Source organism: Nerophis ophidion, linkage group LG04, assembly GCF_033978795.1.
Source record: "Nerophis ophidion isolate RoL-2023_Sa linkage group LG04, RoL_Noph_v1.0, whole genome shotgun sequence".
Classification (NCBI taxonomy): Eukaryota; Metazoa; Chordata; class Actinopteri; order Syngnathiformes; family Syngnathidae; genus Nerophis; species Nerophis ophidion.
Window position 1 is genome coordinate 1,934,078 of NC_084614.1, and position 27,927 is coordinate 1,962,004.

The following is a 27,927-nucleotide window of genomic DNA, read 5'->3' on the forward strand; positions in this document are numbered from 1 at the left end:
ACCAGAATGTTGGGACTCACCTGCGCAGGCTGCCTCGGTTCTGGGCCGACCCAAACGGCTGCTTGGACGAGTCTGGAGACGCGGCCATGTTGTCTGTCAGAGGCGTGCTGGGACTCAGAGTGTAGATTGGCAGGGTGGAGTACGGCTTGGAGGGCAGACGCATCTGTGGTAGCAACCAGCAGCAGGATTTAGCACACACAACCTCCTTTAATGTGGCCCACCACCTCATACAACTGGCCCACAACTTCGTTTACATGGCCCACAACTTCGTTTACATGTAGCTCGTCAAGACATGTAATGTGGCCCACCACCTCATCCAGCTGGCCCACCACTTCATTTTATGTGGCCCGTCAGGTCATTTACTGTGGCCAGCCACATTTATTTGGCCCAACATATCATTTAATGTGGCCCACCACTCCATTTTACACGTGGCTCGTCAAGACATGTATCGTGGCCCGCCACTTAAATTTATATTTCCCATCAGGTCATTTAAAATAGCTTGTTAGGTCATTTAAAGTGGCCCACCAATTATTTTATATGGCTCGTCAGATCATTTAATGTGGCCTGTAAGCTCTTTTAAGGTGGCCCTTAAGCTTATTTAATGTGGCCTTCCACATCATTTTACGTGTGTCATCAGGTCATTTAATTGTGGCCCGCCAATTCATTTTATATGGTTCGTCAGGTCAGTTTATGTGGCCCGTCAGGTCATTTAATGTGGCCCGTCAGGTCATGTAAATTGGCCCGTCAGGTCATTATTGTGGCCTGTCAGTTCATTTAAGTGGCCCATCAAGTCATTAAATTTGGCCCATCAGGTCATTTAATCTGGCCCATAAATTAATTTAAATGGTTCGTGAGGTCATTTAATGTGGCCCGCCATTTTATTTTATATGGCCCGTCAGGTCATTTAAATTGGCCAGTTAGGTCATTTAATGTGTCCCACAATTCATTTTATATTGCTCGTCAGTTCAGTTAATGTGGCCTGTCAGATCATTTAAACTGGCCGTCAGGTCATTTACCCGTAAGGTAATTTAAAGTGGCCTGTCAGCTCATTTAAAGTGGCCTGTCAGCTCATTTAAATTGGCCTGTCAGCTCATTTAAAGTAGCCTGTCAGCTCATTAAACGTGGCCTGCTACTTTATTGTACATGTCCCATCAGACCATTTAATGTGGCCCGCCAACTCATTTTATATAGTTCTTCAGGTAAGTTAACTTGGCCCGTCAGCTCATTTAACTTGGCCTGCCACAACATTTCATGTGGCCCATCAAGTCATTAAATGTGGCCCGTCGGATCATTTAAATGGCCTGCTTCTCCATTGTACTTGGCCTATCAGATAATTTAATGTGGCTTCATGTGTAGTTGGAGATAAGAAAAGACACAATGAAGTAGGTGGTGTACATGATGGTGTACATGGTGGTGTACATGATGGTGTACATGATGGTGTACATGGTGGTGTACATGGTGGTGTACATGGTGGTGTACATGGTGGTGTACATGATGGTGTACATGGTGGTGTACATGATGGTGTACATGATGGTGTACATGGTGGTGTACATGATGGTGTACATGATGGTGTACATGATGTCATCATCAGACTACGTTGTAAGTGTGTAATAATGCAGCTGTGAAGACGTGTCCTACCTTGGTCAAGCACTGTGAGCACACGGGCCTGCACACAAATATACTACACATCAATACTACACACAATACATCATTTGAAAACAATAAATACTGTACACAACACATCATTAGAAGAGAATAAATACTACACACAATATATAATGTGAAGACAATAAATACTACACACAATATATAATGTGAAGAGAATAAAGACTACACACAATATATAATGTGAAGACAATAAATACTGTACACGATACATCATTAGAAGAGAATAAAGACTACACACAATACATCCTTTGAAGACAATAAATACTACACACAATATATAATGTGAAGAGAATAAATACTGTACACAACACATCATTAGAAGAGAATAAATACTGTACACAACACATCATTAGAAGAGAATAAACAGCCACCTCTTGCAGAAGTGGCAGGTGTAGGACCAGGTGAAGAAGGAGAAGCGTTTGGTTCGACATGAGAAACAAAGCTGAAACACAGAAGAGTGATGTCAGATACTTTTAAATACATCTACAATAAAACATTTTTTATGTTTCAACTAGCAAACATCTACTTATTGTACTGTTAAATACAATGCTGGTTGTTATTGTTGATTAAATATAATAAATATATTGCTGCCCCCTGGTGGTGGTTGTTGTTGATTAAATATAATAAATATAATGCTGCACCCTGCTGGTTGTTGTTGTTAATTACATATAATAAATATAATGCTGCCCCCTGCTGGTTGTTGATCAAATATAATAAATACAATACTGCCCCCTGGTGGCTAGGAGCAGCAAGCAGTATAATATAAAATGAATAAAAAGTACATTATTATAGTATTTACATCACTCAATGCACGATCATGAGAAGACATTTACTAATCATTCCTTTTTTTATGAAATAGCATTTTTATAATACAGAAAACCTATTAATTATTTCCAGAATAATGACTTTTTAACAAGCATAGTGAGGATTCTAGCTGTGACCACAGCGCCTCTAGTGGTGGCTGCCAAGCATGGAGAAAGTCAGAGAGGAGTAGAAGAAGAGAAGTTCCCACCTTCCCCTTCTTGAGGGCAGCATAAACATCTTTGTACTGCTGGAACTTCTCCAGCTCAGCTTTCACCAGGACCTGCCGGATGTGCATCACCTCCTCCACCGTCAGCACCACACACTCCACCGGGAAGCCACACTCCTCCTGAGGAACACATCACCATCACATCACGTGTTCATCACATCACCATCACATCACATCACCATCACATCACGTGTTCATCACATCACCATCACATCACATCACCATCACATCACATCACCATCACATCACATCACATCACCATCACATCACATCACCATCACATCACATCACATCACATCACCATCACATCACATCACATCACATCACCATCACATCACGTGTTCATCACATCACCATCACATCACATCACCATCACATCACATCACATCACATCACATCACATCACCATCACATCACCATCACATCACATGTTCATCACATCACCATCACATCACATCACCATCACATCACATCACATCACCATCACATCACCATCACATCACATGTTCATCACATCACATCACATCACCATCACATCACATCACATGTTCATCACATCACATCACATCACATCACCATCACATCACATCACCATCACCATCACATCACATGGTCATCACATCACCATCACATCACATCACATCACCATCACATCACCATCACATCACATGTTCATCACATCACATCACATCACCATCACATCACATCACATGTTCATCACATCACATCACATCACATCACCATCACATCACATCACCATCACCATCACATCACATCACATCACATCACCATCACATCACATCACCATCACATCACATCACATCACCATCACATCACCATCACATCACATGTTCATCACATCACATCACATCACATCACATCACCATCACATCACCATCACATCACATGTTCATCACATCACATCACATCACATCACATCACCATCACATCACATCACATCACCATCACATCACATCACAATCACCATCACATCACATGGTCATCACATCACCATCACATCACATCACATCACATCACCATCACATCACCATCACATCACATGTTCATCACATCACATCACATCACATCACCATCACATCACATCACATCACCATCACATCACGTGTTCATCACATCACCATCACATCACATCACCATCACATCACATCACATCACATCACATCACCATCACATCACCATCACATCAGATCACATCACATCACATCACATGTTCATCACATCACATCACATCACCATCACATCACATCACATGTTCATCACATCACATCACATCACATCACATCACCATCACATCACATCACATCACATCACCATCACATCACATCACCATCACCATCACATCACATGGTCATCACATCACCATCACATCACATCACCATCACATCACATCACATCACATCACCATCACATCACCATCACATCAATGCACATCACCATCACATCACATGTTCATCACATCACATCACATCACATCACCATCACATCACATCACCATCACATCACATCACCATCACCATCACATCACATGGTCATCACATCACCATCACATCACATCACATCACCATCACATCACCATCACATGTTCATCACATCACATCACATCACATCACCATCACATCACATCACCATCACATCACATCACCATCACATCACATGTTCATCACATCACATCACATCACATCACCATCACATCACATCACCATCACATCACATCACCATCACCATCACATCACATGGTCATCACATCACCATCACATCACATCACATCACCATCACATCACCATCACATCACATGTTCATCACATCACATCACATCACCATCACCATCACATCACATGGTCATCACATCACCATCACATCACCATCACATCACATGTTCATCACATCACATCACATCACATCACCATCACATCACATCACCATCACCATCACATCACATGGTCATCACATCACCATCACATCACATCACATCACCATCACATCACATCACATCACCATCACATCACCATCACATCACATGTTCATCACATCACATCACATCACATCACATCACCATCACATCACATCACATCACCATCACATCACGTGTTCATCACATCACCATCACATCACATCACATCACATCACATCACATCACATCACCATCACATCACCATCACATCACCATCACATCACATGTTCATCACATCACATCACATCACCATCACATCACATCACATGTTCATCACATCACATCACATCACATCACATCACCATCACATCACATCACCATCACCATCACATCACATGGTCATCACATCACCATCACATCACATCACATCACCATCACATCACATCACATCACCATCACCATCACATCACATGGTCATCACATCACCATCACATCACATCACATCACCATCACATCACATCACATCACCATCACATCACATCACATGTTCATCACATCACATCACATCACATCACCATCACATCACATCACCATCACCATCACATCACATGGTCATCACATCACCATCACATCACATCACATCACATCACCATCACATCACCATCACATCACATGTTCATCACATCACATCACATCACATCACCATCACATCACCATCACCATCACATCACATGGTCATCACATCACCATCACATCACATCACATCACCATCACATCACATCACATCACCATCACATCACATGTTCATCACATCACATCACATGTTCATCACATCACATCACCATCACATCACATGTTCATCACATCACATCACATCACATCACCATCACATCACATGTTCATCACATCACCATCACATCACATGTTCATCACATCACATCACATGTTCATCACATCACATCACATGTTCATCACATCACATCACATCACATGTTCATCACATCACCATCACATCACCATCACCATCACATCACATCACATCACATCACATCACATCACATCACATCACATCACATCACATCACATCACCATCACCATCACCATCACCATCACCATCACCATCACATCACATCACATCACCATCACCATCACCATCACCATCACCATCACATCACATCACATCACATCACATCACATCACATCACCATCACCATCACCATCACCATCACCATCACCATCACCATCACATCACATCACATCACATCACATCACCATCACATCACATCACATGTTCATCACATCACATCACATGTTCATCACATCACATCACATCACATCACATCACATCACATCACATCACCATCACCATCACCATCACATCACATCACATCACATCACATCACATCACATCACATCACATCACATCACATCACCATCACATCACATGTTCATCACATCACCATCACATCACATCACATCACCATCACATCACATGTTCATCACATCACCATCACATCACATCACATCACCATCACATCACCATCACCATCACATCACATCACATCACCATCACCATCACCATCACCATCACCATCACATCACATCACATCACATCACATCACATCACATCACCATCACCATCACCATCACCATCACCATCACCATCACCATCACATCACATCACATCACATCACATCACCATCACATCACATCACATGTTCATCACATCACATCACATGTTCATCACATCACATCACATCACATCACATCACATCACATCACATCACCATCACATCACCATCACATCACATCACATCACATCACATCACATCACATCACATCACATCACCATCACATCACATGTTCATCACATCACCATCACATCACATCACATCACCATCACATCACATGTTCATCACATCACCATCACATCACATCACATCACCATCACATCACATGTTCATCACATCACATCACATCACATCACATCACCATCACATCACATCACATCACATCACATCACATCACATCACATCACATCACATCACATCACCATCACGTCACGTCACATCACCTCACCTCACCTCACCTCACCTCACCTCACCTCACCTCACCTCACCTCACCTCACCTCACCTCACCTCACCTCACCTCACCTCACCTCACCTCACCTCACCTCACCATCACCATCACCATCACCATCACCATCACATCACATCACATCACATCACATCACATCACATCACATCACATGTTCATCACATCACATCACATGTTCATCACATCACATCACATCACATCACATCACATCACATCACATCACCATCACCATCACCATCACATCACATCACATCACATCACATCACATCACATCACATCACATCACCATCACATCACATGTTCATCACATCACCATCACATCACATCACATCACCATCACATCACATGTTCATCACATCACCATCACATCACATCACATCACCATCACATCACATCACATCACCATCACATCACATGTTCATCACATCACATCACATCACATCACATCACCATCACATCACATCACATCACATCACATCACATCACATCACATCACATCACATCACATCACATCACATCACCATCACATCACATCACCATCACATCACATGTTCATCACATCACATCACATCACATCACATCACATCACATCACATCACATCACCATCACGTCACGTCACATCACCTCACCTCACCTCACCTCACCTCACCTCACCTCACCTCACCTCACCTCACCTCACCTCACCTCACCTCACCTCACCTCACCTCACCTCACCTCACCTCACCTCACCATCACCATCACCATCACCATCACCATCACATCACATCACATCACATCACATCACATCACATCACATCACCATCACATCACATCACATCACATCACATCACATCACATCACATCACCATCACATCACATCACATCACATCACCATCACATCACATCACATCACCATCACATCACATCACATCACCATCACATCACCATCACATCACATCACATCACCATCACATCACATCACATCACCATCACATCACCATCACATCACATCACATCACATCACATCACATCACATCACATCACATCACATCACCATCACGTCACGTCACATCACCTCACCTCACCTCACCTCACCTCACCTCACCTCACCTCACCTCACCTCACCTCACCTCACCTCACCTCACCTCACCTCACCTCACCTCACCTCACCTCACCTCACCTCACCTCACCATCACCATCACCATCACCATCACCATCACATCACATCACATCACATCACATCACATCACATCACATCACATGTTCATCACATCACATCACATGTTCATCACATCACATCACATCACATCACATCACATCACATCACATCACCATCACCATCACCATCACATCACATCACATCACATCACATCACATCACATCACATCACATCACCATCACATCACATGTTCATCACATCACCATCACATCACATCACATCACCATCACATCACATGTTCATCACATCACCATCACATCACATCACATCACCATCACATCACATCACATCACCATCACATCACATGTTCATCACATCACATCACATCACATCACATCACCATCACATCACATCACATCACATCACATCACATCACATCACATCACATCACATCACATCACATCACATCACCATCACATCACATCACCATCACATCACATGTTCATCACATCACATCACATCACATCACATCACATCACATCACATCACATCACCATCACGTCACGTCACATCACCTCACCTCACCTCACCTCACCTCACCTCACCTCACCTCACCTCACCTCACCTCACCTCACCTCACCTCACCTCACCTCACCTCACCTCACCTCACCTCACCTCACCTCACCATCACCATCACCATCACCATCACCATCACATCACATCACATCACATCACATCACATCACATCACATCACATCACCATCACATCACATCACATCACATCACATCACATCACATCACATCACCATCACATCACATCACATCACATCACCATCACATCACATCACATCACCATCACATCACATCACATCACCATCACATCACCATCACATCACATCACATCACCATCACATCACATCACATCACCATCACATCACCATCACATCACATCACATCACATCACATCACATCACATCACATCACCATCACATCACATCACATCACATCACCATCACATCACATCACATCACCATCACATCACATCACATCACATCACATCACATCACCATCACATCACATCACATCACATCACCATCACATCACATCACATCACCATCACATCACATCACATCACCATCACATCACATCACATCACATCACCATCACATCACATGTTCATCACATCACATCACATCACATCACATCACATCACATCACATCACATCACATCACATCACATCACATCACATCACAATCACATCACAATCACATCACATCACATCACATCACATCACATCACATCACATCACATCACCATCACATCACCATCACATCACATCACATCACATCACATCACATCACATCACCATCACATCACCATCACATCACATGTTCATCACATCACATCACATGTTCATCACATCACATGTTCATCACATCACATGTTCATCACATCACATGTTCATCACATCACATGTTCATCACATCACATGTTCATCACATCACATGTTCAACACATCACATGTTCAACACATCACATCACATCACATGTTCATCACATCACATCACATCACATGTTCATCACATCACATGTTCATCACATCACATGTTCATCACATCACATGTTCATCACATCACCATCATTGCTTTTTCTCCTAAACTTTGAATCCAAGTCTGCAATCCAACTGTTCTAACTCAACACACACCTTACATTTTTATTTACACTTCAACAAAACTCACTTTTCTACGTTGGTCAAATATTACACATACTCTAAAGTCAACATGCTACATTCTGATGGTGGTGGTGGTGGGACATGGTGGTGCTAGTGGGACATGGTGGTGTTGGTGGGACATGATGGTGGTGGTGGGACATGGTGGTGGTGGTGGGACATGGTGGTGCTAGTGGGACATGGTGGTGTTGGTGGGACATGATGGTGGTGGTGGGACATGATGGTGGTGTAACATGATGGTGGTGGAGGGACATGGTGGTGGTGGTGGGACATGGTGGTGGTGGTGGGACATGGTGGTGCTAGTGGGACATGGTGGTGTTGGTGGGACATGATTGTGGTGGTGGGACATGATGGTGGTGGTGGGACATGGTGGTGGTGGTGGGACATGATGGTGGTGGTGGGACATGATAGTGGTGGTGGGACATGATGGTGGTGGTGGGACATGATAGTGGTGGTGGGACATGATGGTGGTGGTGGGACATGGTGGTGGTGGTGGGACATGGTGGTGCTAGTGGGACATGGTGGTGTTGGTGGGACATGATGGTGGTGGTGGGACATGGTGGTGGTGGTGGGACATGGTGGTGCTAGTGGGACATGGTGGTGTTGGTGGGACATGATGGTGGTGGTGGGACATGATGGTGGTGTAACATGATGGTGGTGGAGGGACATGGTGGTGGTGGTGGGACATGGTGGTGGTGGTGGGACATGGTGGTGCTAGTGGGACATGGTGGTGTTGGTGGGACATGATTGTGGTGGTGGGACATGATGGTGGTGGTGGGACATGGTGGTGGTGGTGGGACATGATGGTGGTGGTGGGACATGATAGTGGTGGTGGGACATGATGGTGGTGGTGGGACATGATAGTGGTGGTGGGACATGATGGTGGTGGTGGGACATGGTGGTGGTGGTGGGACATGGTGGTGCTAGTGGGACATGGTGGTGTTGGTGGGACATGATGGTGGTGGTGGGACATGATGGTGGTGTAACATGATGGTGGTGGAGGGACATGGTGGTGGTGGTGGGACATGGTGGTGGTGGTGGGACATGGTGGTGCTAGTGGGACATGGTGGTGTTGGTGGGACATGATTGTGGTGGTGGGACATGATGGTGGTGGTGGGACATGGTGGTGGTGGTGGGACATGATGGTGGTGGTGGGACATGATAGTGGTGGTGGGACATGATGGTGGTGGTGGGACATGATAGTGGTGGTGGGACATGATGGTGGTGGTGGGACATGATAGTGGTGGTGGGACATGATGGTGGTGGTGGGACATGATAGTGGTGGTGGGACATGGTGGTGGTGGTGGGACATGATAGTGGTGGTGGGACATGATGGTGGTGTAACATGATGGTGGTGGTGGGACATGGTGGTGGTGGTGGGACATGGTGGTGCTAGTGGGACATGGTGGTGTTGGTGGGACATGATGGTGGTGGTGGGACATGATGGTGGTGTAACATGATGGTGGTGGTGGGACATGGTGGTGGTGGTGGTGGGACATGGTGGTGCTAGTGGGACATGGTGGTGTTGGTGGGACATGATGGTGGTGGTGGGACATGATGGTGGTGTAACATGATGGTGGTGGTGGGACATGATAGTGGTGGTGGGACATGGTGGTGGTGGGACATGATGGTGGTGGTGGGACATGATGGTGGTGGTGGGACATGGTGGTGGTGGTGGGACATGATAGTGGTGGTGGGACATGATGGTGGTGGTGGGACATGATAGTGGTGGTGGGACATAATGGTGGTGGTGGGACATGATAGTGGTGGTGGGACATGATGGTGGTGGTGGGACATGATGGTGGTGGTGGGACATGGTGGTGGTGGTGGGACATGATGGTGGTGGTGGGACATGATGGTGGTGTAACATGATGGTGGTGGTGGGACATGGTGGTGGTGGTGGGACATGGTGGTGCTAGTGGGACATGGTGGTGTTGGTGGGACATGGTGGTGGTGGTGGGACATGATGGTGGTGTAACATGATGGTGGTGGTGGGACATGGTGGTGGTGGTGGGACATGGTGGTGCTAGTGGGACATGGTGGTGTTGGTGGGACATGATTGTGGTGGTGGGACATGATGGTGGTGGTGGGACATGATGGTGGTGTAACATGATGGTGGTGGTGGGACATGGTGGTGGTGGTGGGACATGGTGGTGCTAGTGGGACATGGTGGTGTTGGTGGGACATGATGGTGGTGGTGGGACATGATGGTGGTGGTGGGACATGATGGTGGTGTAACATGATGGTGGTGGTGGGACATGGTGGTGGTGGTGGGACATGGTGGTGCTAGTGGGACATGGTGGTGTTGGTGGGACATGATGGTGGTGGTGGGACATGATGGTGGTGTAACATGATGGTGGTGGTGGGACATGATAGTGGTGGTGGGACATGATGGTGGTGGTGGGACATGATAGTGGTGGTGGGACATGATGGTGGTGGTGGGACATGATGGTGGTGGTGGGACATGATGGTGGTGGTGGGACATGGTGGTGGTGGTGGGACATGATAGTGGTGGTGGGACATGATGGTGGTGGTGGGACATGATAGTGGTGGTGGGACATGATGGTGGTGGTGGGACATGATAGTGGTGGTGGGACATGATGGTGGTGGTGGGACATGATGGTGGTGGTGGGACATGGTGGTGGTGGGACATGATGGTGGTGGTGGGACATGATGGTGGTGTAACATGATGGTGGTGGTGGGACATGGTGGTGGTGGTGGGACATGGTGGTGGTGGTGGGACATGGTGGTGCTAGTGGGACATGGTGGTGTTGTGTTGGTGGGACATGATGGTGGTGGTGGGACATGATGGTGGTGTAACATGATGGTGGTGGTGGGACATGGTGGTGGTGGTGGGACATGGTGGTGGTGGTGGGACATGGTGGTGCTGGTGGGACATGGTGGTGTTGGTGGGACATGATGGTGGTGGTGGGACATGATGGTGGTGTAACATGATGGTGGTGGTGGGACATGATAGTGGTGGTGGGACATGATGGTGGTGGTGGGACATGATGGTGGTGGTGGGACATGATGGTGGTGGTGGGACATGGTGGTGGTGGTGGGACATGATAGTGGTGGTGGGACATGATGGTGGTGGTGGGACATGATAGTGGTGGTGGGACATGATGGTGGTGGTGGGACATGATAGTGGTGGTGGGACATGATGGTGGTGGTGGGACATGATGGTGGTGGTGGGACATGGTGGTGGTGGGACATGATGGTGGTGGTGGGACATGATGGTGGTGTAACATGATGGTGGTGGTGGGACATGGTGGTGGTGGTGGGACATGGTGGTGGTGGTGGTGGGACATGGTGGTGCTGGTGGGACATGGTGGTGTTGGTGGGACATGATGGTGGTGGTGGGACATGATGGTGGTGTAACATGATGGTGGTGGTGGGACATGGTGGTGGTGGTGGGACATGGTGGTGGTGGTGGGACATGGTGGTGCTAGTGGGACATGGTGGTGTTGGTGGGACATGATGGTGGTGGTGGGACATGGTGGTGGTGTAACATGATGGTGGTGGTGGGACATGGTGGTGGTGGTGGGACATGGTGGTGGTGGTGGGACATGGTGGTGGTGGGACATGGTGGTGTTGGTGGGACATGATGGTGGTGGTGGGACATGATGGTGGTGTAACATGATGGTGGTGGTGGGACATGATAGTGGTGGTGGGACATGATGGTGGTGGTGGGACATGATGGTGGTGGTGGGACATGGTGGTGGTGGTGGGACATGATGGTGGTGGTGGGACATGATGGTGGTGTAACATGATGGTGGTGGTGGGACATGGTGGTGGTGGTGGGACATGGTGGTGGTGGTGGGACATGGTGGTGCTAGTGGGACATGGTGGTGTTGGTGGGACATGGTGGTGGTGGTGGGACATGATGGTGGTGTAACATGATGGTGGTGGTGGGACATGGTGGTGGTGGTGGGACATGGTGGTGCTAGTGGGACATGGTGGTGTTGGTGGGACATGATGGTGGTGGTGGGACATGATGGTGGTGTAACATGATGGTGGTGGTGGGACATGATAGTGGTGGTGGGACATGATGGTGGTGGTGGGACATGATGGTGGTGGTGGGACATGGTGGTGCTAGTGGGACATGGTGGTGTTGGTGGGACATGATGGTGGTGGTGGGACATGATGGTGGTGTAACATGATGGTGGTGGTGGGACATGGTGGTGGTGGTGGGACATGGTGGTGCTGGTGGGACATGGTGGTGCTGGTGGGACATGGTGGTGTTGGTGGGACATGATGGTGGTGGTGGGACATGATGGTGGTGTAACATGATGGTGGTGGTGGGACATGATAGTGGTGGTGGGACATGATGGTGGTGGTGGGACATGATGGTGGTGGTGGGACATGATGGTGGTGGTGGGACATGGTGGTGGTGGTGGGACATGATAGTGGTGGTGGGACATGATGGTGGTGGTGGGACATGGTGGTGCTGGTGGGACATGGTGGTGTTGGTGGGACATGATGGTGGTGGTGGGACATGATGGTGGTGTAACATGATGGTGGTGGTGGGACATGGTGGTGGTGGTGGGACATGGTGGTGGTGGTGGGACATGGTGGTGCTGGTGGGACATGGTGGTGTTGGTGGGACATGATGGTGGTGGTGGGACATGATGGTGGTGTAACATGATGGTGGTGGTGGGACATGGTGGTGGTGGTGGGACATGGTGGTGGTGGTGGGACATGATGGTGGTGGTGGGACATGATGGTGGTGGTGGGACATGATAGTGGTGGTGGGACATGATGGTGGTTGTGGGACATGGTGGTGGTGGTGGGACATGGTGGTGGTGGTGGGACATGGTGGTGGTGGTGGGACATGATGGTGGTGGTGGGACATGGTGGTGGTGGTGGGACATGATGGTGGTGGTGGGACATGATGGTGGTGGTGGGACATGGTGGTGGGACATGATGGTGGTGGTGGGACATGATGGTGGTGGTGGGACATGGTGGTGGTGGTGGGACATGATGGTGGTGGTGGGACATGGTGGAGGTGGTGGGACATGATGGTGGTGGTGGGACATGGTGGTGGTGGTGGGACATGATGGTGGTGGTGGGACATGGTGGAGGTGGTGGGACATGGTGGAGGTGGTGGGACATGGTGGAGGTGGTGGGACATGATGGTGGTGGTGGGACATGATGGTGGTGGTGGGACATAATGGTGGTGGGACATAATGGTGGTGGGACATAATGGTGGTTGGACATAATGGTGGTGGGACATAATGGTGGTGGGACATAATGGTGGTGGGACATAATGGTGGTTGGACATAATGGTGGTGGGACATAATGGTGGTTGGACATAATGGTGGTGGGACATAATGGTGGTGGGACATAATGGTGGTGGGACATGGGGGTGGTTGGACATAATGGTGGTTGGACATAATGGTGGTTGGACATAATGGTGGTTGGACATAATGGTGGTGGGACATAATGGTGGTGGAGAAGAAGGTGAGCATGAAAAAGTGTCACATGACTCCTGACTACTTCCTGGTGACTAGAAGGTGAAGGTGTGCATCTTTACCTTGCTGTTGGTGTCCATCAACTGGTGCAGGAAACAGGAAGTCAGCATAAGTCACATGACTTAGTCATGACATCATACATCATGAAAAAAATCTGATGGACATTTTGTGCTTTCACTTTCACTTCTGCAGTAACTCATGTAAGTACAGTATCTCAGTAAGTAGCGAGTAGCCAGTAGGAACTAGCCAGTAGTGAGTAGCCAGTAAGTAGCGAGTACCCAGGAGTGAGTAGCCAGTAGCACTAGCCAGTAATGAGTAGCCAGTAATTAGCTAGTAGCCAGTAATGAGTAGCCAGTAGCAACTAGCCAGTAATGAGTAGCCAGTAAGTAGCTAGTAGCCAGTAGCAACTAGCCAGTAGTGAGTAACCAGTAAGTAGCGAGTACCCAGTAATGAGTAGCCAGTAGCAACTAGCCAGTAATGAGTAGCCAGTAAGTAGCTAGTAGCCAGTAGCAACTAGCCAGTAATGAGTAGCCAGTAAGTAGCTAGTAGCCAGTAGCAACTAGCCAGTAGGGAGTAATCAGTAAGTAGCGAGTAGCCAGTAGCAACTAGCCAGTAGTGAGTAAGTAGCGAGTAGCCAGTAGCACCTAGCCAGTAGCGAGTAGTGAGTAGCCAGTAAGTAGCGAGTAGCAACTAGCCAGTAGTGAGTAGTGAGTGGCCAGTAAGTAGCGAGTAGCAACTAGCCAGTAGTGAGTAGCCAGTAAGTAGTGAGTAGCCAGTAGCAACTAGCCAGTAGTGAGTAGCCAGTAAGTAGTGAGTAGCCTGTAAGTAGCGAGTAGCCAGTAGCAACTAGGCAGTAGTGAGTAGTTAGTAAGTAGCGAGTAGCCAGTAGCGAGTAGCCAGTAGCAACTAGCCAGTAGCAAGTAGTCAGTAAGTAGCAAGTAGCCAGTAGCGGGTAGTGAGTAGCCAGTAGTATCCAGTAGAGAAGTAGTATACAAGTAATACATGCGATACAAAGCACTGTGTGCAGTACAGAAGCAGTACGAGTAGTATAAAAGTAATGCATTAAGTATAAAGTAATGTGTACAATAGAGAAGTAGTACATGCAGTATAAAGTAGTGTGTGCAGTAAAGAAGTAGTACATGCAGTATAAAGTAGTGTGTGCAGTAAAGAAGTAGTACATGCAGTATAAAGTAGTGTGTGCAGTAAAGAAGTAGTACATGCAGTATAAAGTAGTGTGTGCAGTAAAGAAGTAGTACATGCAGTATAAAGTAGTGTGTGCAGTAGAGAAGTAGTGCATGCAGTATAAAGTACAGTAGAAGTAGTTTATGCAGTACAAGTGTGTACTCACCAGAGACTTGGAGGAGAGAGAGTTGACGTAAGGAGAGATGACATCATTGTAAGGAGAGATGACATCATTGTTCATAGACTGTCTTCTCTGTTGTTTGTCTGATACACCACTGTTGTACACCACTGTAAGTACAACATATTATATATGTATATACTCTACTCATGTAGTACTCATACACCACTGTTGTACACCACTGTAAGTACAACATACTATATATGTATATACTCTACTCATGTAGTACTGATACACCACTGTAAGTACAACATATTATATATTTATATACTCTACTCATGTAGTACTGATACACCACTGTTGTACACCACTGTAAGTACAACATATTATATATGTATATACTCTACTCATGTAGTACTGATACACCACTGTAAGTACAACATATTATATATGTATATATTCTACTCATGTAGTACTGATACACCACTGTAAGTACAACATATTATATATTTATATACTCTACTCATGTAGTACTGATACACCACTGTAAATACAACATTATATATATTCACATATATCTATAAACAGCCCCAAAGCATGATGTTTCCACCCCCATGCTTCACAGTAGGTGTGGTGTTCTTGGGATGCAACTCAGTATTCTTCTTCCTCCAAACACCAGCAGTTGAGTTGATACCAAAATGGATACATGGATGATACAGCAGAGGATTGGGAGAATGTCATGTGGTCAGATGAAACCAAAATACAACTTTTTGGTGGTGTTTGGAGGAAGAAGAATACTGAGTTGCATCCCAAGAACACCACACCTACTGTGAAGCATGGGGGTGGAAACATCATGCTTTGGGGCTGTTTTTCTGCTAAGGGGACAGGACGATTGATCCGTGTTAAGGAAAGAATGAATGGGGCCATGTATCCTGAGATTTGGAGCCAAAACCTCCTTCCATCAGTGAGAGCTTTGAATGCTTGACCAAATACTTATTTTCCACCATCATTTACAAATAAATTCTTTAAAATTCCTACAATGTGAATTCCTGGATTATTTTCCCACATTCTGTCTCTCCCAGTTGAAGTGTACCTATGATGAAAATGACAGACCTCTGTCATCATTTGAAGTGGGAGAACTTGCACAATCGCTGGCTGACTAAATACTTTTTTGCCCCACTGTGTATATATATATATATATATATATATATATATATATATATATATATATATATATATATATATACATATACATATACACATATATATATATATATATATATATATATATATATATGTATATATACACGCACACACACACTTCTTACTATTGTCCACTATGTACCACATTATATACACTACTTCATTATACCGCACATTATGTAGTATATAGTGTATTATATAGTGTATTATGTAGTGTATTATGTAGTATAAGTATTTTCCCATACTTTTCTTGCCTTTGACGGAATCAGGAGATAAATCCATCAAGGAGCTGCAGCGTGTGTTCTCCTCCTGTAATACACATGCAATATTTACACACATACTGCTATCAAGTACTTACACATACTGCTATCAAGTACTTGCACATACTGCTATCAAGTACTTACACATACTGCTATTAAGTACTTACACATACTGCTATCAAGTACTTGCACATACTGCTATTAAGTACTTACACATACTGCTATCAAGTACTTACACATACTGCTATCAAGTACTTGCACATACTGCTATCAAGTACTCAAACATACTGCTATCAAGTACTTAAACATACTGCTATCAAGTACTTAAACATACTGCTATCAAGTACTTACACATACTGCTATCAAGTACTTACACATACTGCTATCAAGTACTTACACATACTGCTATCAAGTACTTAAACATACTGCTATCAAGTACTTAAACATACTGCTATCAAGTACTTAAACATACTGCTATCAAGTACTTAAACATACTGCTATCAAGTACTTAAACATACTGCTATCAAGTACTTAAACATACTGCTATCAAGTACTTGCACATACTGCTATCAAGTACTTACACATACTGCTATCAAGTACTTACACATACTGCTATCAAGTAGTTACACATACTGCTATCAAGTAGTTGTAGATACTGCTATCAAGTAGTTTTAGATACTGCTATGAAGTACAGAAGCCAAAAGCAGTGAAGTAGTCAGATTGTGTAAATAGTAAATAAAAAGAGAATACAACAAATTATTTTCAACTTATATTCAGTTGACTAGACTGCAAAGACAAGATATTTACTGTTCATGCTGACAAACCATGTAGATGGTAAGAAGTACTTGTAGATGGTAAAAAGTAGTAGATGGTAAGAAGTACTTGTAAATGGTAAAAAGTACTTGTAGATGGTAAAAAGTACGTGTAGATGGTAAGAAGTAGTAGTAGATGGTAAGAAGTAGTAGTAGATGGTAAGAAGTAGTAGTAGATGGTAAGAAGTATTAGTAGATGGTAAGAAGTAGTAGTAGATGTTAAGAAGTAGTAGTAGATGGTAAGAAGTAGTAGTAGACGGTAAGAAGTAGTAGTAGACGGTAAGAAGTAGTAGTAAACGGTAAGAAGTAGTAGATGGTAAGTAGTAGTAGTAGATGGTAAGAAGTAGTAGTAGATGGTAAGAAGTAGTAGTAGATGGTAAGAAGTAGTAGTAGATGGTAAGAAGTAGTAGTAGATGGTAAGAAGTAGTAGTAGATGGTAAGAAGTAGCAGTAGATGGTAAGAAGTAGCAGTAGATGGTAAGAAGTAGCAGTAGATGGTAAGAAGTAGCAGTAGATGGTAAGAAGTAGTAGTAGATGCTAAGAAGTAGTAGTAGATGGTAAGAAGTAGTAGTAGATGGTAAGAAGTAGTAGTAGATGGTAAGAAGTAGTAGTAGATGGTAAGAAGTAGTAGTAGATGGTAAGAAGTAGTAGTAGATGGTAAGAAGTAGTAGTAGATGTTAAGAAGTAGTAGTAGATGGTAAGAAGTAGTAGTAGATGGTAAGAAGTAGTAGTAGATGGTAAGAAGTAGTAGTAGATGGTAAGAAGTAGTAGTAGATGGTAAGAAGTAGTAGTAGATGGTAAGAAGTAGTAGTAGATGGTAAGAAGTAGTAGTAGATGGTAAGAAGTAGTAGTAGATGGTAAGAAGTAGTAGTAGATGGTAAGAAGTAGTAGTAGATGGTAAGAAGTAGTAGTAGATGGTAAGAAGTAGTAGTAGATGGTAAGAAGTAGTAGTAGATGGTAAGAAGTAGTAGTAGATGGTAAGAAGTAGTAGTAGATGGTAAGAAGTAGTAGTAGATGGTAAAAAGTAGTAGATGGTAAGAAGTACTTGTAAATGGTAAAAAGTACTTGTAGATGGTAAAAAGTACGTGTAGATGGTAAGAAGTAGTAGTAGATGGTAAGAAGTAGTAGTAGATGGTAAGAAGTAGTAGTAGATGGTAAGAAGTAGTAGTAGATGGTAAGAAGTAGTAGTAGATGGTAAGAAGTAGTAGTAGATGTTAAGAAGTAGTAGTAGATGGTAAGAAGTAGTAGTAGATGGTAAGAAGTATTAGTAGATGGTAAGAAGTAGTAGTAGACGGTAAGAAGTAGTAGTAAACGGTAAGAAGTAGTAGATGGTAAGTAGTAGTAGTAGATGGTAAGAAGTAGTAGTAGATGGTAAGTAGTAGTAGTAGATGGTAAGAAGTAGTAGTAGATGGTAAGAAGTAGTAGTAGATGGTAAGAAGTAGTAGTAGATGGTAAGAAGTAGTAGTAGATGGTAAGAAGTAGTAGTAGATGGTAAGAAGTAGTAGTAGATGGTAAGAAGTAGTAGTAGATGGTAAGAAGTAGTAGTAGATGGTAAGAAGTAGCAGTAGATGGTAAGAAGTAGCAGTAGATGGTAAGAAGTAGCAGTAGATGGTAAGAAGTAGCAGTAGATGGTAAGAAGTAGTAGTAGATGCTAAGAAGTAGTAGTAGATGGTAAGAAGTAGTAGTAGATGGTAAGAAGTAGTAGTAGATGGTAAGAAGTAGTAGTAGATGGTAAGAAGTAGTAGTAGATGGTAAGAAGTATTAGTAGATGGTAAGAAGTAGTAGTAGATGGTAAGAAGTAGTAGTAGATGGTAAGAAGTAGTAGTAGATGGTAAGAAGTAGTAGTAGATGGTAAGAAGTAGTAGTAGATGGTAAGAAGTAGTAGTAGATGGTAAGAAGTAGTAGTAGATGGTAAGAAGTAGTAGTAGATGGTAAGAAGTAGTAGTAGATGGTAAGAAGTAGTAGTAGATGGTAAGAAGTAGTAGTAGATGGTAAGAAGTATTAGTAGATGGTAAGAAGTATTAGTAGATGGTAAGAAGTAGTAGTAGATGGTAAGAAGTAGTAGTAGATGGTAAGAAGTAGTAGTAGATGGTAAGAAGTAGTAGTAGATGGTAAGAAGTAGTAGTAGATGGTAAGAAGTAGTAGTAGATGGTAAGAAGTAGTAGTAGATGGTAAGAAGTAGTAGTAGATGGTAAGAAGTAGTAGTAGATGGTAAGAAGTATTAGTAGATGGTAAGAAGTAGTAGTAGATGGTAAGAAGTAGTAGTAAACGGTAAGAAGTAGTAGATGGTAAGAAGTAGTAGTAGATGGTAAGAAGTAGTAGTAGATGGTAAGAAGTAGTAGTAGATGGTAAGAAGTAGTAGTAGATGGTAAGAAGTAGTAGTAGATGGTAAGAAGTAGTAGTAGATGGTAAGAAGTAGCAGTAGATGGTAAGAAGTAGCAGTAGATGGTAAGAAGTAGCAGTAGATGGTAAGAAGTAGCAGTAGATGGTAAGAAGTAGCAGTAGATGGTAAGAAGTATTAGTAGATGGTAAGAAGTAGTAGTAGACGGTAAGAAGTAGTAGTAAACGGTAAGAAGTAGTAGATGGTAAGAAGTAGTAGTAGATGGTAAGAAGTAGTAGTAGATGGTAAGAAGTAGTAGTAGATGGTAAGAAGTAGTAGTAGATGGTAAGAAGTATTAGTAGATGGTAAGAAGTAGTAGTAGATGGTAAGAAGTAGTAGTAGATGGTAAGAAGTAGTAGTAGATGGTAAGAAGTAGTAGTAGATGGTAAGAAGTAGCAGTAGATGGTAAGAAGTAGTAGTAGATGGTAAGAAGTAGTAGTAGATGGTAAGAAGTAGTAGTAGATGGTAAGAAGTATTAGTAGATGGTAAGAAGTAGTAGTAGATGGTAAGAAGTAGTAGTAGATGGTAAGAAGTAGTAGTAGATGGTAAGAAGTAGTAGTAGATGGTAAGAAGTAGTAGTAGATGGTAAGAAGTAGTAGTAGATGGTAAGAAGTAGTAGTAGATGGTAAGAAGTAGTAGTAGATGGTAAGAAGTAGTAGTAAACGGTAAGAAGTAGTAGATGGTAAGTAGTAGTAGTAGATGGTAAGTAGTAGTAGTAGATGGTAAGTAGTAGTAGTAGATGTTAAGAAGTAGTAGTAGATGGTAAGAAGTAGTAGTAGATGGTAAGAAGTAGTAGTAGATGGTAAGAAGTAGTAGTAGATGTTAAGAAGTAGTAGTAGATGGTAAGAAGTAGTAGTAGATGGTAAGTAGTAGTAGTAGATGGTAAGTAGTAGTAGTAGATGTTAAGAAGTAGTAGTAGATGGTAAGAAGTAGTAGTAGATGGTAAGAAGTAGTAGTAGATGGTAAGAAGTAGTAGTAGATGTTAAGAAGTAGTAGTAGATGGTAAGAAGTAGTAGTAGATGGTAAGAAGTAGTAGTAGATGGTAAGAAGTAGTAGTAGATGGTAAGAAGTATTAGTAGATGGTAAGAAGTAGTAGTAGATGTTAAGAAGTAGTAGTAGATGGTAAGAAGTAGTAGTAGACGGTAAGAAGTAGTAGTAGACGGTAAGAAGTAGTAGTAAACGGTAAGAAGTAGTAGATGGTAAGTAGTAGTAGTAGATGGTAAGAAGTAGTAGTAGATGGTAAGAAGTAGTAGTAGATGGTAAGAAGTAGTAGTAGATGGTAAGAAGTAGTAGTAGATGGTAAGAAGTAGTAGTAGATGGTAAGAAGTAGCAGTAGATGGTAAGAAGTAGCAGTAGATGGTAAGAAGTAGCAGTAGATGGTAAGAAGTAGCAGTAGATGGTAAGAAGTAGCAGTAGATGGTAAGAAGTAGTAGTAGATGCTAAGAAGTAGTAGTAGATGGTAAGAAGTAGTAGTAGATGGTAAGAAGTAGTAGTAGATGGTAAGAAGTAGTAGTAGATGGTAAGAAGTAGTAGTAGATGGTAAGAAGTAGTAGTAGATGGTAAGAAGTAGTAGTAGATGGTAAGAAGTAGTAGTAGATGTTAAGAAGTAGTAGTAGATGGTAAGAAGTAGTAGTAGATGGTAAGAAGTAGTAGTAGATGGTAAGAAGTAGTAGTAGATGGTAAGAAGTAGTAGTAGATGGTAAGAAGTAGTAGTAGATGGTAAGAAGTAGTAGTAGATGGTAAGAAGTAGTAGTAGATGGTAAGAAGTAGTAGTAGATGGTAAGAAGTAGTAGTAGATGGTAAGAAGTAGTAGTAGATGGTAAGAAGTAGTAGTAGATGGTAAGAAGTAGTAGTAGATGGTAAGAAGTAGTAGTAGATGGTAAGAAGTAGTAGTAGATGGTAAGAAGTAGTAGTAGATGGTAAGAAGTACTTGTAGATGGTAAAAAGTAGTAGATGGTAAGAAGTACTTGTAAATGGTAAAAAGTACTTGTAGATGGTAAAAAGTACGTGTAGATGGTAAGAAGTAGTAGTAGATGGTAAGAAGTAGTAGTAGATGGTAAGAAGTAGTAGTAGATGGTAAGAAGTAGTAGTAGATGTTAAGAAGTAGTAGTAGATGGTAAGAAGTAGTAGTAGATGGTAAGAAGTATTAGTAGATGGTAAGAAGTAGTAGTAGACGGTAAGAAGTAGTAGTAAACGGTAAGAAGTAGTAGATGGTAAGTAGTAGTAGTAGATGGTAAGAAGTAGTAGTAGATGGTAAGTAGTAGTAGTAGATGGTAAGAAGTAGTAGTAGATGGTAAGAAGTAGTAGTAGATGGTAAGAAGTAGTAGTAGATGGTAAGAAGTAGTAGTAGATGGTAAGAAGTAGTAGTAGATGGTAAGAAGTAGTAGTAGATGGTAAGAAGTAGTAGTAGATGGTAAGAAGTAGTAGTAGATGGTAAGAAGTAGCAGTAGATGGTAAGAAGTAGCAGTAGATGGTAAGAAGTAGTAGTAGATGCTAAGAAGTAGTAGTAGATGGTAAGAAGTAGTAGTAGATGGTAAGAAGTAGTAGTAGATGGTAAGAAGTAGTAGTAGATGGTAAGAAGTAGTAGTAGATGGTAAGAAGTAGTAGTAGATGGTAAGAAGTAGTAGTAGATGGTAAGAAGTATTAGTAGATGGTAAGAAGTAGTAGTAGATGGTAAGAAGTAGTAGTAGATGGTAAGAAGTAGTAGTAGATGGTAAGAAGTAGTAGTAGATGGTAAGAAGTAGTAGTAGATGGTAAGAAGTAGTAGTAGATGGTAAGAAGTAGTAGTAGATGGTAAGAAGTAGTAGTAGATGGTAAGAAGTAGTAGTAGATGGTAAGAAGTAGTAGTAGATGGTAAGAAGTAGTAGTAGATGGTAAGAAGTAGTAGTAGATGGTAAGAAGTAGTAGTAGATGGTAAGAAGTATTAGTAGATGGTAAGAAGTAGTAGTAGATGGTAAGAAGTAGTAGTAGATGGTAAGAAGTAGTAGTAGATGGTAAGAAGTAGTAGTAGATGGTAAGAAGTAGTAGTAGATGGTAAGAAGTAGTAGTAGATGGTAAGAAGTAGTAGTAGATGGTAAGAAGTAGTAGTAGATGGTAAGAAGTAGTAGTAGATGGTAAGAAGTATTAGTAGATGGTAAGAAGTAGTAGTAGATGGTAAGAAGTAGTAGTAAACGGTAAGAAGTAGTAGATGGTAAGAAGTAGTAGTAGATGGTAAGAAGTAGTAGTAGATGGTAAGAAGTAGTAGTAGATGGTAAGAAGTAGTAGTAGATGGTAAGAAGTAGTAGTAGATGGTAAGAAGTAGTAGTAGATGGTAAGAAGTAGTAGTAGATGGTAAGAAGTAGCAGTAGATGGTAAGAAGTAGCAGTAGATGGTAAGAAGTAGCAGTAGATGGTAAGAAGTAGCAGTAGATGGTAAGAAGTAGCAGTAGATGGTAAGAAGTATTAGTAGACGGTAAGAAGTAGTAGTAGACGGTAAGAAGTAGTAGTAAACGGTAAGAAGTAGTAGATGGTAAGAAGTAGTAGTAGATGGTAAGAAGTAGTAGTAGATGGTAAGAAGTAGTAGTAGATGGTAAGAAGTAGTAGTAGATGGTAAGAAGTATTAGTAGATGGTAAGAAGTAGTAGTAGATGGTAAGAAGTAGTAGTAGATGGTAAGAAGTAGTAGTAGATGGTAAGAAGTAGTAGTAGATGGTAAGAAGTAGCAGTAGATGGTAAGAAGTAGCAGTAGATGGTAAGAAGTAGCAGTAGATGGTAAGAAGTAGTAGTAGATGGTAAGAAGTAGTAGTAGATGCTAAGAAGTAGTAGTAGATGGTAAGAAGTAGTAGTAGATGGTAAGAAGTAGTAGTAGATGGTAAGAAGTAGTAGTAGATGGTAAGAAGTAGTAGTAGATGGTAAGAAGTAGTAGTAGATGGTAAGAAGTATTAGTAGATGGTAAGAAGTAGTAGTAGATGGTAAGAAGTAGTAGTAGATGGTAAGAAGTAGTAGTAGATGGTAAGAAGTAGTAGTAGATGGTAAGAAGTAGTAGTAGATGGTAAGAAGTAGTAGTAGATGGTAAGAAGTAGTAGTAAACGGTAAGAAGTAGTAGATGGTAAGTAGTAGTAGTAGATGGTAAGTAGTAGTAGTAGATGGTAAGTAGTAGTAGTAGATGTTAAGAAGTAGTAGTAGATGGTAAGAAGTAGTAGTAGATGGTAAGAAGTAGTAGTGGATGGTAAGAAGTAGTAGTAGATGTTAAGAAGTAGTAGTAGATGGTAAGAAGTAGTAGTAGATGGTAAGAAGTAGTAGTAGATGGTAAGAAGTAGTAGTAGATGGTAAGAAGTAGTAGTAGATGTTAAGAAGTAGTAGTAGATGGTAAGAAGTAGTAGTAGATGGTAAGAAGTAGTAGTAGATGGTAAGAAGTAGTAGTAGATGGTAAGAAGTAGTAGTAGATGGTAAGAAGTAGTAGTAGATGGTAAGAAGTAGTAGTAGATGGTAAGAAGTAGTAGTAGATGGTAAGTAGTAGTAGTAGATGGTAAGTAGTAGTAGTAGATGTTAAGAAGTAGTAGTAGATGGTAAGAAGTAGTAGTAGATGGTAAGAAGTAGTAGTAGATGTTAAGAAGTAGTAGTAGATGGTAAGAAGTAGTAGTAGATGGTAAGAAGTAGTAGTAGATGGTAAGAAGTAGTAGTAGATGGTAAGAAGTAGTAGTAGATGGTAAGAAGTAGTAGTAGATGGTAAGAAGTAGTAGTAGATGGTAAGTAGTAGTAGTAGATGGTAAGAAGTAGTAGTAGATGGTAAGAAGTAGTAGTAGATGTTAAGAAGTAGTAGTAGATGGTAAGAAGTAGTAGTAGATGGTAAGAAGTAGTAGTAGATGGTAAGAAGTAGTAGTAGATGGTAAGAAGTAGTAGTAGATGGTAAGAAGTAGTAGTAGATGGTAAGAAGTAGTAGTAGATGGTAAGAAGTAGTAGTAGATGGTAAGTAGTAGTAGTAGATGGTAAGTAGTAGTAGTAGATGTTAAGAAGTAGTAGTAGATGGTAAGAAGTAGTAGTAGATGGTAAGAAGTAGTAGTAGATGGTAAGAAGTAGTAGTAGATGTTAAGAAGTAGTAGTAGATGGTAAGAAGTAGTAGTAGATGGTAAGAAGTAGTAGTAGATGGTAAGAAGTAGTAGTAGATGGTAAGAAGTAGTAGTAGATGGTAAGAAGTAGTAGTAGATGGTAAGAAGTAGTAGTAGATGGTAAGAAGTAGTAGTAGATGGTAAGTAGTAGTAGTAGATGGTAAGTAGTAGTAGTAGATGTTAAGAAGTAGTAGTAGATGGTAAGAAGTAGTAGTAGATGGTAAGAAGTAGTAGTAGATGGTAAGAAGTAGTAGTAGATGTTAAGAAGTAGTAGTAGATGGTAAGAAGTAGTAGTAGATGGTAAGAAGTAGTAGTAGATGGTAAGAAGTAGTAGTAGATGGTAAGAAGTAGTAGTAGATGGTAAGAAGTAGTAGTAGATGGTAAGTAGTAGTAGTAGATGGTAAGTAGTAGTAGTAGATGGTAAGTAGTAGTAGTAGACATACTTCAGACTCCGAGCTGTCCAGTTCTGCCAGTGTTGGTGCCTTCAGGATTCTCTTGCGTTGGCTGAGTTGCTGGACGCCATTTCTAGTGAACGCTGTGGTGCCTCTGATGAGTGACTGTGTGCTGGCCGCCATCTTCTTTGTCCCATCAGGAGTGTCTGACAAGATGGAGGAGGGCTCACCTTTAACATTCACTTCCTGTTGTCTACATGACTATATTTGACATGTTCCACTTATGTACTCCACATGTGTACTATGTAAATATATCACACTTCCTGTTGTCTACATGACTATATTTGACATGTTCCACTTATGTACTCCACATGTGTACTATGTAAATATATCACACTTCCTGTTGTCTACATGACTATATTTGACATGTTCCACTTATGTACTCCACATGTGTACTATGTAAATATATCACACTTCCTGTTGTCTACATGACTATATTTGACATGTTCCATTTATGTACTCCACATGTGTAGTATGTAAATATTTGGTTAAAGCTCAGTCCAAAATCAGCAGTGTCTGGCATACATTTATATACTTGTGATGGGCAATATGAGTTTAAATATACTTTACTGAGTAATATGTCAGTAGGCAGGAATACATTTGTTGTTTAATGTACATTTTGTTCCCTTAAATCTCATTTATTTTACGTTTTGTACGATTGTTAACGATAGTTATGCTAAGTTGGTTAGCCCGTCGAGGGGGTCGTCCATTGTATGTTAGCATTGAGCTAGCAGCATAAAAATACAACATAACTGTATTTGGGGTTTTCTTTGAAAACAATAATATGTGATTAATCCTTCATGTATGTGCACATCATGTGTACATTTTGGGGGGGGGGGAAATGTTGTGTATATATATATATATATATATATATTTAAAAAAGTAGTGTGTTTTGTACCTGAGCTGCGGCACAAATCCTGAGGTGTGCTCATGCTTTTCCCTGCACCTGAAGACCACAGAAGACACCTCAGGTCAGACGACAACACACACACACACACACACACACACACACACACACACACACACACACACACACACACACACACACACACACACACACACACACACACACACACACACAGTTGGAACTACACAACAGGTCTGTCAGGGATTGAGGTCGTCGCCGTGACGACGCATCATCTGGTGTTGCGTAACATTCATCAACAGGATTAGAGTCATGCTCACGTCTCAATTTGACTGACCAGCACAGACATGTGACCAGGAGATGCTCACATACATTGTTGTATGTGATATATGACATCTATGACATTGTTGTATGTGATATATGACATCTATGACATTGTTGTATGTGATATATGACATCTATGACATTGTTGTATGTGATATATGACATCTATGACATTGTTGTATGTGATATATGACATC

At 42.4% G+C, this 27,927-nt stretch overlaps 1 protein-coding gene across 5 annotated transcripts in view; it reads right to left on the bottom strand.

Moving 5' to 3' along the window:
* LOC133550699 (protein spire homolog 1-like) overlaps nt 1–27,927 on the bottom strand; it is a 73,103-nt gene that overhangs the window by 1,270 nt on the left and 43,906 nt on the right. For 4 of the 5 annotated variants that reach the window (XM_061896691.1, XM_061896690.1, XM_061896689.1 and 1 more), the window contains exons 9-17: nt 27,440–27,487; nt 26,533–26,687; nt 17,800–17,863; nt 16,400–16,521; nt 15,114–15,134; nt 2,681–2,818; nt 2,040–2,110; nt 1,639–1,666; nt 21–163 (exon numbers count right to left, since the gene is read on the bottom strand). In XM_061896691.1, coding sequence (XP_061752675.1) covers nt 21–163; nt 1,639–1,666; nt 2,040–2,110; nt 2,681–2,818; nt 15,114–15,134; nt 16,400–16,521; nt 17,800–17,863; nt 26,533–26,687; nt 27,440–27,487 — 790 coding nt within the window. The remainder of the gene's footprint in view (nt 1–20; nt 164–1,638; nt 1,667–2,039; nt 2,111–2,680; nt 2,819–15,113; nt 15,135–16,399; nt 16,522–17,799; nt 17,864–26,532; nt 26,688–27,439; nt 27,488–27,927) is intronic. The other variant, XM_061896692.1, reaches the window with a different exon arrangement.